This window comes from Tupaia chinensis, unplaced genomic scaffold, assembly GCF_000334495.1.
Source record: "Tupaia chinensis unplaced genomic scaffold, TupChi_1.0 Scaffold148012_1, whole genome shotgun sequence".
Taxonomy (NCBI): domain Eukaryota; kingdom Metazoa; phylum Chordata; class Mammalia; order Scandentia; family Tupaiidae; genus Tupaia; species Tupaia belangeri.
In genome coordinates, this window is record NW_006207862.1 from 380,483 (window position 1) to 395,281 (window position 14,799).

General features: G+C 50.3%; 1 protein-coding gene across 7 annotated transcripts in view; it reads left to right on the forward strand.

Moving 5' to 3' along the window:
• CAMK2G (calcium/calmodulin dependent protein kinase II gamma) overlaps positions 1-14,799 on the forward strand; it is a gene marked incomplete at its 5' end in the record, with an annotated part of 67,895 nt that overhangs the window by 51,051 nt on the left and 2,045 nt on the right. Inside the window, 9 exon segments of one of the 7 annotated variants that reach the window (XM_027768924.1) lie at positions 28-60; positions 2,484-2,552; positions 3,723-3,767; positions 5,456-5,504; positions 8,858-8,971; positions 11,071-11,146; positions 12,117-12,211; positions 13,673-13,917; positions 14,700-14,789. In XM_027768924.1, the coding sequence (XP_027624725.1) occupies positions 28-60; positions 2,484-2,552; positions 3,723-3,767; positions 5,456-5,504; positions 8,858-8,971; positions 11,071-11,146; positions 12,117-12,211; positions 13,673-13,905 (714 nt within the window). 7 annotated transcript variants of the gene reach the window in all.

Consider the following 14,799-nt stretch of genomic DNA (forward strand, 5'->3'; position numbering starts at 1 on the left):
CTTTCCCTTTTGCTGTGGTGTGTCCAGAAAAGGAAGTCGAGTTCCAGCGTGCACCTAATGGTGAGCCTTGCCTGCCCACCCATCTGCCCACTCCATGCTGCCTGCGCCTGTCTGCCAGCTACACAAATCCATTCTGCCATGTGCGTGTGCTTCACTCATCCTCACTGCATGTCTGTGCTATGTGGGCAGTGTAGCCTGTCCTGCCAGGCTGAGGTCATTGCCCAAGGTTATCCAGTGGCCCAATAAGTGGGCATTGAAAGGTGTGGTATGGCACCCCCTGCTGTGGAAGTTGGATGGCCCCCAGCAACCCAAGGCAGAAAGTGAAGCTGGTAGGGATTCTGGGGCCAGGTGGCAAGCACAGGGAGACCCACCCTCACTCATTGTCACTCAGAAAACGTCTCTGCTCAGTGAGCGTGAGCAGCTGTTTCCTACAGACTGGTGGCATTGGGCAGCTGTATGGGGACCATAGGAGCTAGTTGTTGGCTCCTAGCCTCACTCTCTTGGCTTCTCCCCTGTGCAAGTTCCATTATCTGGTTGTGCCCAGTGTTTCATCTGCCCACCAAGCCCTCGGGAGAACAGCTGAAACACTACAGTGAACACATCTCTCTCATGGGACACATGGCACCCAGGGAACAGCCTGAGTCATTATGAAAGCATCCATTAAAACCAGAGGTAGGGCTGCTTGGGCAGCACCCCAGCCCTCTGCAGATTAGGCAGGTTTTATGGGCATGCTGGAGTTCTTGTCCCCTGGAGGGTCTGGGTCTCAGGTGGGCTCTGCAGGCAGGGCAGCTTCTCCAGTCAGCCCCACCCAGCTGAGCTATGAGAGTTTGCTCCTTCCTTGTAGGGAGTGGCCATAACAGGGCAAAAACCTTTAAAGTAGATAAAGTAGAGATGTACAGGCAGCAAACAAAAGCTAACGAAGACATAATCTGCTGCCATACTGCAGGACAGTACAAATTGAAGAAAGCTGAGGGTCCGCTAGAGAAAGCCAGGAGAAACTGTTTAGAACCACAAGATGAGAAATGCTCGACTGCTACAGGCAATACTAGAAAACCCCCGGCTTTACCTTCCCTTTAAAAGAATGAGCACAGAATGGCTCAGGGCTGTGGTGTTCTCCATCAGAGATGCCCCAACTGCCCAGCCCACTATTCTCTGTCTGTTCTTTCTCAGTCCATCATGCCAGCTTCCACTTGGGGTTCCACATCCCTTTGCCTCCAGGCTGAGGCACTTCCTGCTGGGAATAGAGGAGAGCAGAGCTCGTGTGAGTTTAGACCTATCTCTTGACTACTCCGAGGACCTCTCTCCTCCAACCAGCAGAGTTTGGTAAAGTCTTGGTGTCTAGCTAACAGTTCCAGGTCTAGGCCTGGGTTTAGGGAGGTATCTCCGTCATCATTAGCAGCCTGAGCGTGGATGGCTTCAAGTCTTGGCCAAGAGGCTTCCAGAAAAGAGTAGGACAGTCTGGATGTTGTCCTTGTGTGTCCTAGGAGAGAACATGTCTGGCTGTCATGCCCTGTGCAGAAACTGTCGCCACACATTGTGTTTCTCCCTTGGGGGTCGCTGACTCCACTGGGACTCTGAGTGCACTGATTAGGGACTTATAAGAGGCAGAGAGCATCCGTATGGCTCCTCACAATGAAGACTCATCTCTTCCTTCTCATCATCCTCCCCCTGCCTCACCTGGCCGTACCTCTCGGTAATGTTCTGAAAGACAAGGAGATGGCCCTGGTGGTCATGTTGAGTGCTGGCCTGTTGGGCAGCCTACTCTTTCCTGGGACTGTAGCTGCAGCCCTCTGTGGCTTATCTTCCCTTCCTTGAAGCTCTGTCCTCACTTGCAGCTGATCAAGTTCTAGATTTATCAGATAGACAGGTAAACAGCACTATCTCTGCTCCCTGAGGCCAGTGGATACATTTTGTAATCAGAGTCAAATTCTGTTCCTTTTTTCTCTGGACCCTATATCCTAGGCCAGGAGTTCTTTCTCTTCTCCTTCCTCTTCTTTTCAGATCAGGCTTCAAGTTGGTATGTTAAGGGGAAAGAAGTGCAGGTGCCAGGTTAGAAGGTCCACAGGAGACTGTCCATAGATAGGGGATCCAGTGTTTCTGAGTTTTGTTCTGCTTTCTCATAAACTACCCTCCTTTACCTCTGTAAAGTGGGGAAAAGATCCTGAATTTCTTTGTGCCAGGTATGATTATGCAATGACAGGGCATCCTGCATAAGCAGAGATTTCTGGAGAGATGCTCTAAAACAAGTCTTTGGGCTGATCCTACTTTGAGGATGCCTCTGGAGCTAGATTTCTGGGCCGCTCCAAATACTCCCTTCCTCTGATCATCTCTCCAGTCATTGTTCCCATCTGCATAGTGTTTCAGAGATCACCTCAGGCCTAGCTCCTCTGGGCCAGGCTAGGGGCCAAGGGAGGTCTGGGAGTCACATCTGAGGCACCTTTGGTGAGTCTGGAGGAACTAAACCATCTGTTTTCTTGTCTCAGCCACAGAGCAACAACAAAAACAGTCTCGTAAGCCCAGCCCAAGAGCCTGCGCCCTTGCAGACGGCCATGGTACCTCCTGACTACAGCTTCGCCACCTCTGCCCCTGGCTGCCTCCTGCCCCCTCCCTATTCCTCTTCTTGTCCTCCCTCCTAGGCCTTTTTTCCTTTCTTTGTCCCTGTAGAACAGGCTGCTTTGCGTGCTGCCTGTAGGCCCTTTCCCTTCATTGTCCTGCTTGGTCATGCTCCATCCTGCATGGCAGAACTGCTGCTCCTGCTCCCTTTGCTGGTGTGGGGGGAGTGATCAGGGCTCTCAGCTAGACCTCCTAGCCTCTCCCAGGCTGGGACCCCCAATGGGTCTGCTGTTGGGGCTGGGAAGGTGGGTTGCATAGATAAGGAGAAGATAGATGCTTTCTTGGGACCTGCACATCAGTTCTTGGAGGCCTCCTTGTAAAACCTGCCTCAGCCACTCCCTGGCAAAGCCAGGAACAGGAAGGAGAGCTGGGGTGCCCCACCTCTCTGTGGTCCTGGAAAGCCCATGCTGAGTTTTCACTGAGTTCTTCTGGAGAGCATTATGTGCTCCTAGTGTCCCCTCTACTGACTGTGGCTAATTAGAGACTTAGAGGGTGATCAAGAGCAAGGGAGGGAGGAATGATCATGCTTGCCTGCTTCTCTACTTCTTGAGGACCTTCATGCTACCTGGTGTAGTGCTGTAGGGCCAGGAATTCTGGGGAAGGCAGAAGGTGGGTGAAGCAGGCAGCTTCCTGGGCTCAGCTTGCTAGGGGCATCCTGGGTCTTTGTGGCAGGCCTTACCATCTTCCTCTCCCTGTATCCCTGCCTCCTGCGTGCCCCCTGATGAACACTGTTGGCAGGGCCCAGCCTGTCCCCCAGACCCGCAGCTCCTCCAGTGTACCTGCCCATGGGACCCCCCCATGTGGAAAGAACCTTCAGAACCAGCAAGAATTAGAGACAGAGGCCCTGTCCTCTCAACTTCCTGGGCACCGAATTCCATTCAGTGCCAGGCCTCTCCTTACAACCAGTGCTATCGCCTAAATCCAAGGCTTCCCAGCTACCTGGGACCCCACTTGAGCCAGGATATTTTGTCTTGTGGGGATTGCTAGTGGGCAGGCCTCAGTGGTCATCATGGGCCTATGGGGGTACCGGGGTGGGGAGTGGGGTCCCGCAGAGATTAGCTGTAGATGCATCCCCAGGAAAGGTGGGTAACTTTCTTCTCTTCTCACAGGAGCCACAGACCACCGTGGTGCACAACGCTACAGATGGAATCAAGGTGAGTGGCTCTCGAGCCTGTCTCCTCTCCAGGTCAGCAGGAGTCAGGTGGGCTGGTCACAGGGGTCAGGGTCTGTGGATGGCAGCCTATAGGCTATACCCAAGGCTGAGGAGTTGGCAGGGGCTAGGCTGGAGGTGGTGAGTGCCCGTGAGGGCTCCATTCTGAGAAAGGGCTTCATGCGATAGTGATTCAAAGCCAGGCTCTATAGTCAAGCAGACCTGGTTTGAATCCTGGCTCTGTGCCACTGGATAAGTCACTTAACTGCTCTGCCCTTCAGTTCTCTATTCTATAAATTGGGGATCATAATAATAGAATTTTCTTCCCTGCATTGTAAAGTTCAAATGAGAATAAATGTTAACTAAAAAACCGAGGCAAAGTATAATCAGACCCATCCTCCCCCCATGCCTTCTGTATTTCTGCTAACATTAGTAAATATCTAGTGATCCTAAACCAACACTACCTTGGCTATAGTTCCAAGAGGTGACAAGACAAATTTCCTATCCACAGTGTCAGAGTGGGAGGTGTAGGGGGAAAGTAGCAATAATTAAACCAGTAATCAGATAAACTTAAATAATGATAAATGCACTGAAGAAAATGGCATGCCGTCAAGGGAGTGAACAGGGTCTCTGAGTGGTCAGGAAAGGGCCTCTCAGAAGGTGGTATTTGAGCTAAAGTTTAAATGGTGAAGGGCAGGAGACAGGCAGGCTCTGGGACAGGGCGCCCTAGGTAAGGAACTGGGAGTGCAGAGGCTTGGTGCACAGTAGAGGACTATTAGAAATCAAGCTGAGCTCAGAGCATGGTAAGCCAGGCAGGTGGTAAGTGGGTGGTTGAGGCTGGAGAAGCAGACAGGGCCTGCTTTGTAGGCCCTCATAGGGGTTTACAATTTATTCTAGTAGCAAGGAGAAGCTTTAGGCAGGTCTTAGCAGGGGAGTAATGTAATTTACACTTTAAAAGATCCCTCTTGGGCCAGTGATATTGTGCTGGTTAAGGCAGCTGGATCCCATGTGACCAACTGCACAGCTCTTGTTTGATCAACAGCTTGAAAAACATGCCAGGTGTGTGCACATGTGCATCCAAAATCCTGAGCGGGAAACAGAGGAGAGGGGATTGCAGCATGGCTATCCCTGAGAGATGATTTCTCACTTCTCTCTTTCTCTCTCTCATGCATGCACATGCGTACAAGTATACATGCCTTATAGCAAAGTTTAAAAAAAGAAAAACGTTCCTTTTGGTCATGCATGTTATGAGCTAGAACTCTAGGGAGGAGGCAGGTATAGACGTGGGGAAACCAGCAAGCTGTTAGAGCAGCTCAGGTATACTGGACTCAGGTCATAGCTGTGCATTTAAAGAGAAGAGATAAAACACAAAGTTCATTTTGGAGGGAGAACCAATGGATTTATTTTAGTTTGGGTGGTCAGGATGTAAGGGTAAGAGAGAAAGAGAAGAATCGGGGCTGGCTATAGGTTTCAGACTGAGTAACTGGGTAGATAGTGCCATTTACTGAGACTGAGAAGCATAGGGAGGGATTTGGGAATCCAGAGCTTTGTTGGCGTCAGATGGCCAGGGTGGAAGTAGGGCCTTTCCTCTTTGCACCTCTTATAGGAACACGTGCTCTGCTTTTGTTCTGCTTGGCTTCTCCAGTTTCCAGAGGCCTGAACATATAGAAACATGTTCTTTTTGGCCTACAGGGCTCCACAGAGAGCTGCAACACCACCACAGAAGATGAGGACCTCAAAGGTACGTGCTGGCCTGTGGAAGGGCCAGGTGCCTTGGCTCCAATGGGGCCCCTGCCTTGTCTGTCCCTAGATCTGGGATTGGTGACTCTTTATACCCCAGGAGAGGGCTTGGCATAAAAGTTCATTTCCATGGGCCTAGATATGAGGCCCCTCTCTGGTGTTGCTGGGCTGGACAAGAGGCTCCTCTTCTTTAACCCCAAGTCTAGAATAGCTGAACTAGATCTTGCCGTGGGCTAGGGTTCAGAGAGCTGTTCCTGTGGCTGATAATGATATGACATCCCAGAGCAGGGGCATCTCAAGTCCCTGCAGAGTAGCCCATAATTGTCGTGAGTCATAAGTAAGGTGTGACCAATTATATCGGTTTTCCCAGGATAGACGAGATTCTCAGCACATGGAACATTCAGTTTTAAAATTGGGATAATCCTGGGCATACCAGGATGAGTCAGTTACTCTAGTCCTGGGATCTTGGCATGAATAATGGGTCGGAACCAATCCAGGATCTTTGAAGCCATGCTTGGCTGTGTCCTAGTGGCCCTCTGAGGACTACTAGCCTAAGCTTGGGGCTGGCCAGAGTGCCAGGAGGTGTGGGAGGACACGTAGGTCTGAGCACTGGGCATCTATCCTGCTCTCTGTTTGGCTTCCTGGAATCATTTTCTTTCTTCAGTAAGTGGCCGTAGGTCAGGCTATCAGAAAAGATGGAGGAATGTTGTGGGACAGAGCTGAGAGAGCATGCCCAGAGGTGATAAGGGGCATCAAACCCTTGGGAACAAAAAACACTAGAAAGTACACTCCTATAAGGCAGTAAAGAATAGTAATTCCAGGGCTGCTGGGAATCAGGTCAGATCAGTTCTTCAAGTCTAGCAGCACTGACAGAATTAGAGATGACTTTGCTGCTGGGCTCTTAACCATGTGCCTAGCCCACTCGGATATTTTCCCCAGGAGCAGGGGTCCTCGAATATGCTGTTTTCAGGCTCCCTGGGAAGCCACAGCCCAGGTGTGGGCACCTTACTGGTGCTCTTGGCTGGGAGGCCTCTCTGGCAGAGGCAGCGGGCGTGGGATGTGGTCCAGCGTCCACAGCAGCCCGAGGCGTCACCTTGCCCCGGCTCTGCAGTGCCACGGGCTCGGGTCCTGTCCGGCTTGCTCGCTCACCTGCCTTGTTCTGTTTGTTTTGGCTGCTCTGCCTTGCCCTGCCCTGCCCTGGCTGGCTAGCTGCCCCGCTCCGCACTGGGAATGGCAGCTCGGTGCCTGAAGGACGGAGCTCCCGGGACAGAACAGCCCCCAGGGGTTTACAATTTATTCTAGTAGCAAGGAGAAGCTTTAGGCAGGTCTTAGCAGGGGAGTAATGTAATTTACACTTTAAAAGATCCCTCTTGGGCCAGTGATATTGTGCTGGTTAAGGCAGCTGGATCCCATGTGACCAACTGCACAGCTCTTGTTTGATCAACAGCTTGAAAAACATGCCAGGTGTGTGCACATGTGCATCCAAAATCCTGAGCGGGAAACAGAGGAGAGGGGATTGCAGCATGGCTATCCCTGAGAGATGATTTCTCACTTCTCTCTTTCTCTCTCTCATGCATGCACATGCGTACAAGTATACATGCCTTATAGCAAAGTTTAAAAAAAGAAAAACGTTCCTTTTGGTCATGCATGTTATGAGCTAGAACTCTAGGGAGGAGGCAGGTATAGACGTGGGGAAACCAGCAAGCTGTTAGAGCAGCTCAGGTATACTGGACTCAGGTCATAGCTGTGCATTTAAAGAGAAGAGATAAAACACAAAGTTCATTTTGGAGGGAGAACCAATGGATTTATTTTAGTTTGGGTGGTCAGGATGTAAGGGTAAGAGAGAAAGAGAAGAATCGGGGCTGGCTATAGGTTTCAGACTGAGTAACTGGGTAGATAGTGCCATTTACTGAGACTGAGAAGCATAGGGAGGGATTTGGGAATCCAGAGCTTTGTTGGCGTCAGATGGCCAGGGTGGAAGTAGGGCCTTTCCTCTTTGCACCTCTTATAGGAACACGTGCTCTGCTTTTGTTCTGCTTGGCTTCTCCAGTTTCCAGAGGCCTGAACATATAGAAACATGTTCTTTTTGGCCTACAGGGCTCCACAGAGAGCTGCAACACCACCACAGAAGATGAGGACCTCAAAGGTACGTGCTGGCCTGTGGAAGGGCCAGGTGCCTTGGCTCCAATGGGGCCCCTGCCTTGTCTGTCCCTAGATCTGGGATTGGTGACTCTTTATACCCCAGGAGAGGGCTTGGCATAAAAGTTCATTTCCATGGGCCTAGATATGAGGCCCCTCTCTGGTGTTGCTGGGCTGGACAAGAGGCTCCTCTTCTTTAACCCCAAGTCTAGAATAGCTGAACTAGATCTTGCCGTGGGCTAGGGTTCAGAGAGCTGTTCCTGTGGCTGATAATGATATGACATCCCAGAGCAGGGGCATCTCAAGTCCCTGCAGAGTAGCCCATAATTGTCGTGAGTCATAAGTAAGGTGTGACCAATTATATCGGTTTTCCCAGGATAGACGAGATTCTCAGCACATGGAACATTCAGTTTTAAAATTGGGATAATCCTGGGCATACCAGGATGAGTCAGTTACTCTAGTCCTGGGATCTTGGCATGAATAATGGGTCGGAACCAATCCAGGATCTTTGAAGCCATGCTTGGCTGTGTCCTAGTGGCCCTCTGAGGACTACTAGCCTAAGCTTGGGGCTGGCCAGAGTGCCAGGAGGTGTGGGAGGACACGTAGGTCTGAGCACTGGGCATCTATCCTGCTCTCTGTTTGGCTTCCTGGAATCATTTTCTTTCTTCAGTAAGTGGCCGTAGGTCAGGCTATCAGAAAAGATGGAGGAATGTTGTGGGACAGAGCTGAGAGAGCATGCCCAGAGGTGATAAGGGGCATCAAACCCTTGGGAACAAAAAACACTAGAAAGTACACTCCTATAAGGCAGTAAAGAATAGTAATTCCAGGGCTGCTGGGAATCAGGTCAGATCAGTTCTTCAAGTCTAGCAGCACTGACAGAATTAGAGATGACTTTGCTGCTGGGCTCTTAACCATGTGCCTAGCCCACTCGGATATTTTCCCCAGGAGCAGGGGTCCTCGAATATGCTGTTTTCAGGCTCCCTGGGAAGCCACAGCCCAGGTGTGGGCACCTTACTGGTGCTCTTGGCTGGGAGGCCTCTCTGGCAGAGGCAGCGGGCGTGGGATGTGGTCCAGCGTCCACAGCAGCCCGAGGCGTCACCTTGCCCCGGCTCTGCAGTGCCACGGGCTCGGGTCCTGTCCGGCTTGCTCGCTCACCTGCCTTGTTCTGTTTGTTTTGGCTGCTCTGCCTTGCCCTGCCCTGCCCTGGCTGGCTAGCTGCCCCGCTCCGCACTGGGAATGGCAGCTCGGTGCCTGAAGGACGGAGCTCCCGGGACAGAACAGCCCCCTCTGCAGGCATGCAGCCCCAGCCTTCTCTCTGCTCCTCAGCCAGTAAGTGTGAGGGAGGCACATTCTGGCTTCCGTCTCCCTGGCTCATCCTGAAGCCTCTCAGGGATCCCAACCAGAGCTGTCAGCCCAGCCCAGCTGCCCATTTTAGTAAGCTTCGGGAGCACGGCCTCTGCCAGGGGTGGGGGTGCCAAGTGGAGTTGCTGTTCATTCCAGGCAGGGGCCCCTAAGTCTGGGACCCAAAGAAATACCAGGAGAGTGGGTGGAAGAATGTGGCATGGAGGGAGGGGAGGGAGTAGCTAGCCACTGGGATATGCAGTGGATCTTGCCTCTGCTCTGAGCCAGGAAAAAAGGCAGACTCAGGTGAGGCCCACAGGGTCAGAGTGGGGGTGACTGAAATTGCAACAGCCGAGTAACTGTGTACCTAGGTATGTAGTGTTCTCTGTTGCTCCATGTAATATATTAAGAATGTGGGGCTTGAGTGAGACTGTCCTGAGTTTAAATCCTAGCTACACTTACCTTTAAAAGTTGTGAAATAGTTTCACCTCCCAGAGTTTATCTGTACTAGTGGGAATAAAGTAGTATCTACATCATACCATTGTTAGGAAAAATAGAGTAGAATGTCTTGACACTATGCTTTGCTGGGTTAATGGCAGCTCATATTTACATTTTTAGCTTTGTCTGTGTTCAAGGATGCCTTTGTCTGCTGCTTTTCACTCCACCTATACTATTAGATTTTCTAAACAGTCCTCTTCACCCACAGGGCCCCAGTCAGGTCTTCCAGATGGGTTGGAGTTGAGGGGTTGGAGGGAGTGTGTATGTTATATGTACAGTCTACTTGCCTTTTTTTTTTTTTTTTTTTTTGAGAGATTTTTGCTATAAGGGAGTGTGTGCTTACCAGAGAGACAAAAGGTGAGAAATCACCCCCCAGGGGGATGACCACCCTGCAGTCCCTTCTCCTCCATTCTCCTCTTCAGGATTTTGGGCAAGGACGCACATGCACCTGGCATGAGTTTGAAGCCACCAGGTCTGGGACTTGAAACACTGTTGACTATATGGGAGTCCAGCAACGTAACCATGTTGCTATCTGCTAGTCCCTCTGCTTACTTCTTTAGGAAGTGGATGGAGTTTGTTGGTTTCCCTGGCCTCTGTTGCTTGCTCACTTGGAGCTCTCCACCTAGTGGTGTCAATGGCTTTGGGCCCCTCTCCTTGCTGCACCTTGGGCTGGCTATCCCCACCCTGCTGTGCTCCTTAGCTGTGCTGGCCCAGCTGTGCCAAGGTGGTACTCTTCTAACTCTTGCATTTGTTTTGTAGCCTCTCATCCCTGTGAGAAAAGGCTTGTGACTTGGGGCAGCCTGGGGCTCAGGTCAGAGTTGGCCTGAGCTTAGTGCAAGCCCTCCCTTAGCTTGGTGGCATCCCATCCTAATAGTGGTATTCCTTGTAAGTGAGCTTCCCATGAGAGGGTTCAGGGTAAATAGAGCTGTCTCTCTGGTAAGAAATTGTCCAGAGTTTTCACAGTCCCAGGATCTTTTCCCCGGAAAAGCTCCAGAGGACATGAGCAGGTTGAAGAGAACTAAGCATCTATCCTAAGGCTCTCTTCATCCTTTTGGAACCCTCATTCCTGGCTGATTCTGCTCTTAGGCTGGCTGTTGCCCAGGGCTACGTTTTGGACCACTGAGTGTGGGCTAAGAGTGGGAGGTGGTAATTGAGACCTGACTGAGCCCCTTTGGTGAGAGAAGGAAGTGGGGGTGGAAACAGCCATATTGGGAGATCTTCCCAGAGAGGCTGAACCTGCTGGAGTTGGGATACACAGACTCTGGATGGAGCATTCATGAGGTACCATGCTCCTCACCTGTTTAGAGTATTTTCTGCAAACTTGGTTGTTGATGGTGAGGGAGGCAAAGGCCAGAGAACCATAACTAACCATGGGTGGGCTTTGGGTGGAGGAGGTCATCGCTCTGCAGACACCAGAGAGGGGGATGGAGAGGAAAATGGGTCATTCTTTCTGCAGAGGGCCTTAACAGACAGAGAAGAGGGATGTCTTTGCAAGGAGTTCACAGAGAACTCCCTGAAGGTTTAGGGGAGGTTCACTTTCACTTGGGAAGTTCTCTGGCAGGTAAATTTGTGGATTTTTCCCCCCACAGTGCGAAAACAGGAAATCATTAAGATTACAGAGCAGCTGATTGAAGCCATCAACAATGGGGACTTTGAGGCCTACACGTGAGTAGAGACCCATTTCCTAAGTTATGTCTTAAGGCCTTCCATGCTTCTGAAAAGCAGCTAGGATCCTGGGAAAGATCAGGTTTGGGGTACAGTGTCCAAATTAAACCCTAGACCCCTGGGTTGAGTTAAACCCCAAGTCCCAGGCCAGCCAATGATATGATGATTAAGGTGGGTAGATCCCACATGGTCAACTGTGCAGTTCAAGTCCCAGACATGCAGCTTGAGAGATCCTGGGCATGTGTCTGTGAGTGCCCAAAATGTTTAAAGAAAGGAGAATGGAGGAAAAGGGATTGCAGTATGACCATTCCCCATGAGGGATGTTTTCTCATTCTGCCACCTCTCACCCATTCCCCCTCTGCCCTCTACCTTGGCACATGCGCCCTCCGGCAAAAACCTTTAAAAAAAAAAAAAAGTAGGGGCCAGCAAGTGCATAGTGGGTGAAGTGCTGGACTCCTGTGTGGTTGACTCTCATTTGAGTCCCAGACTTGGTGGCTTGAAACTCATGCCAGGTGCATGTGTGTGCATGCTCAAAATCCCGAGAGGAGAATGGAGGAGAAAGGATTTCAGCATGGCCATCTCCACCCATGGGTGATTTCTCACTGTCTCTGTGTCTCTCTGGCAAGTGCACATGCCCTATAGCAAAAATCTTTAAAAAAAAAAAAAAGAGAGAGAGAGAGAGAGAGAAAAGAAAATGAATGAATGGTATCTAACTGTTCTCATTTTAAACAAAAATAACCCCAAATCCCACACTCTTGTATTTGAGCTTGCCCATGGTGTCCTGGCTGTGGGCTAAAAGGGCAGGGTTGAGCTGCTTAGCAGACAGGTCCCAAGGATTTTAACCCCATCTTGTCAGGCATGGCCCACAGTTAACTTGTTACAGGATGGACATCACTGGTGAAAAGGAAGGCAAGTAAGTCCTATAGAAGCCTGACAGGCTGCTTTTTTCTTTTCTTTTTTTTCCCTGCAGGAAGATTTGTGATCCAGGCCTCACTTCCTTTGAGCCTGAGGCCCTTGGTAACCTCGTGGAGGGGATGGATTTCCATAAGTTTTACTTTGAGAATCGTGAGTGGGTTCGTGCTGCTGATATACTCCTGCCTGCCCCTCACCCCCCTTGCCTCTGCCCACTGCTCACATCCTCATCCCAGTTGCCCACTTTCCCCTTCTTTGGCTCTTCTGCTGCACACCTGCTCTGTACGCTTGCCTCCTTGTGCCCTGCTGGTCTTAAACTGGCACCTTCTAAGGTCCTGCTCCAGAACCCTGCGTGCCCATTCATTCTGCAGCCACCACAGTCAACGTCGCTGTATTTCTTTAAGCCTCACCCATTTCCAAGATGGATTGGAAACCCTTTGAGATTAGGTTGAGATGATTTCAGCAAGTTATCATGAAGCTCTGTCTCTGCAGATTTCAGAATATAGGAAATTAAAACCAAGATAAAAATGTGCAAGCAACAGAGCATTGTTGGTGATTTGAGATTGGAAGTTGTGGCTAGGATCCTCTTGAATGTCAAGGGAGGCAGGCTTCCTGGAAGGGAGTGTACATTCTCAACAATTCTTGGAAGTCCCAGGGGATAAGATGCTGAATCATCACCCCCTCTCATCTTCCTTTGCCACTCTCTGAGACTCTCCCTCATTTTTCTCTTCTTCTCCACTCTATTCTGAGCCTTCCCCATCTTGTCCTGAGTTTTATTTCCATCACTATTCACTACTGACTCCTACCTTCTCCATATCTCAGCTGCCTGTGTAAACCCTGTCTAAGTTATCTAAGTAATTCTGTTAGCCAGAAGCAATTCTAGAGTTTATATTAGTTCTGTGGAAGGCCTCATGTAGTCCCTGTCTAACGTTTGAATTGAGCTATAATGTGAATCTCAATAAAAGCAACGCAATTTGTGCAGCATATGCTGATAATGACAATCCAACTTCTTTTACCTTTCCCCCAGAGGGTATGGGAGCCCTGGGAATATCCTGAGTTTAGTTCTTTGATGATTCTATTTTACCTTTGGTGCCTTTTTTCTTTTTTATTAACATTGCAAGTCAATTTTTAATGTTTTAAGTTCATGATTTTGCTGTGAAGTCATTAGGGACAAGCCTAAATAGGGGCAAGCCTTAAGAAATCCAAACATCAGCCTGACAGAGTAGGACGACCACAGGCTTTAGTTAAGTCACTAGGCGTGACTTCCAATGTGCAATTTGGGCAGATTACTTAATCTCCTTGAGCCTATTTCCTGATCTTATGAAAAAAGTAGTATCAACCAAGAAATACAGCTCATGCATGTAAAACCTCCAGCAATGCCTGATTAAAAGAGCAGCTGCTATTATTGTTACCTACCTTTCTCTTCCTTTTGGATAACTGAGACTGATTTAATGGGGTGTCATGGCTGTTGGAAGGGTGTATGGGGGGGACTTGGAGACTGTGGGAATGGTTGGTGAAGAGAGGGTGAGACTTAAAAGTGCCGGCTGGGAGGAAAGTGCAGGTGCCCAAACCTGACGCCCTCCTACCTACCCCACCCTGCCCTGTCCCCTGCAGTCTTATCCAAGAACAGCAAGCCCATCCATACCACCATCCTAAACCCACACGTCCATGTGATTGGGGAGGACGCAGCTTGCATCGCCTACATCCGCCTCACCCAGTACATCGACGGGCAGGGTCGGCCTCGCACCAGCCAGTCAGAGGAGACCCGGGTCTGGCACCGCCGGGATGGCAAGTGGCTCAATGTCCACTATCACTGCTCAGGGGCCCCTGCCGCACCGCTGCAGTGAGCTCAGCCACAGGTGCACCTCGTTGGTGGGGGGGTGGGAAGGGAGGTGCTGGGACAGGTAGAATCAGAGTAAGAACAAGAAGGCTGGGAGGTGGCACTGGGGGGAGGAGGCATGGGCCATCTCAGAGCAGGGGCAGCAGCTGAGCAGCATGGTTGTAGTAAGTCAGCTCTTTTACTGAAGAATAAAACCAGCAACAAGCAAAAAAAAAAAAAAAAAAGTCAGATCTGAAACCTGACTTGGGTCTGGCTTTATGGCTCCAAATTGGGTGACCTCAGACAGGTTCTTTCCCCTCCCTGTCTCAGGTTTCCTGAGATGTCAGAAAGAGGGAAAGACTAGTGTCTTCATGGAACTGTTGTGAGGATTAAATAAGATTTTAGGGCCAGGAGGTGGTGTGGAGGTAAAGGTGCAGGATCCCACATGGAGTTCCCCAGTTGAGTCCCGGACCCGGCGGCTTGAAAATCACACTGGGCACAGAAGATCCTAATAAGAGAATGGAGGAGAAGGGATTGCAGCATCGCCATCTCCCCCTGCCCAAGGGGAGGTGATTTCTCATTTTCCCTCTCTCTCTTGCTCTCCATCTCTGGCGAGCGCACATACCCTATAACAAAAAGAAAAAAAAAATACTCTAAAGCATTTAGTGCAAACATGAGGCAATGTTATATTTCAACATTAGCTTCTCCTTACCTACACCTTCTCAGGCAGACCACCACATGTGCAGTGTGCCTGAGGCCCTAGAACTCAACTGTGTGTTCACTGTCCTCTCTTCTGTTACCACATTCTGTCCTGTTTGACAGGGGCATTAGGAGATTCCAGCTGGAGGTCGAACCTTCGCAGCCAGTGGCTCTGGAGGGCCTGAGTGACAGCGGCGGTCCTGTTCGTTTGAGGTTTAAAACA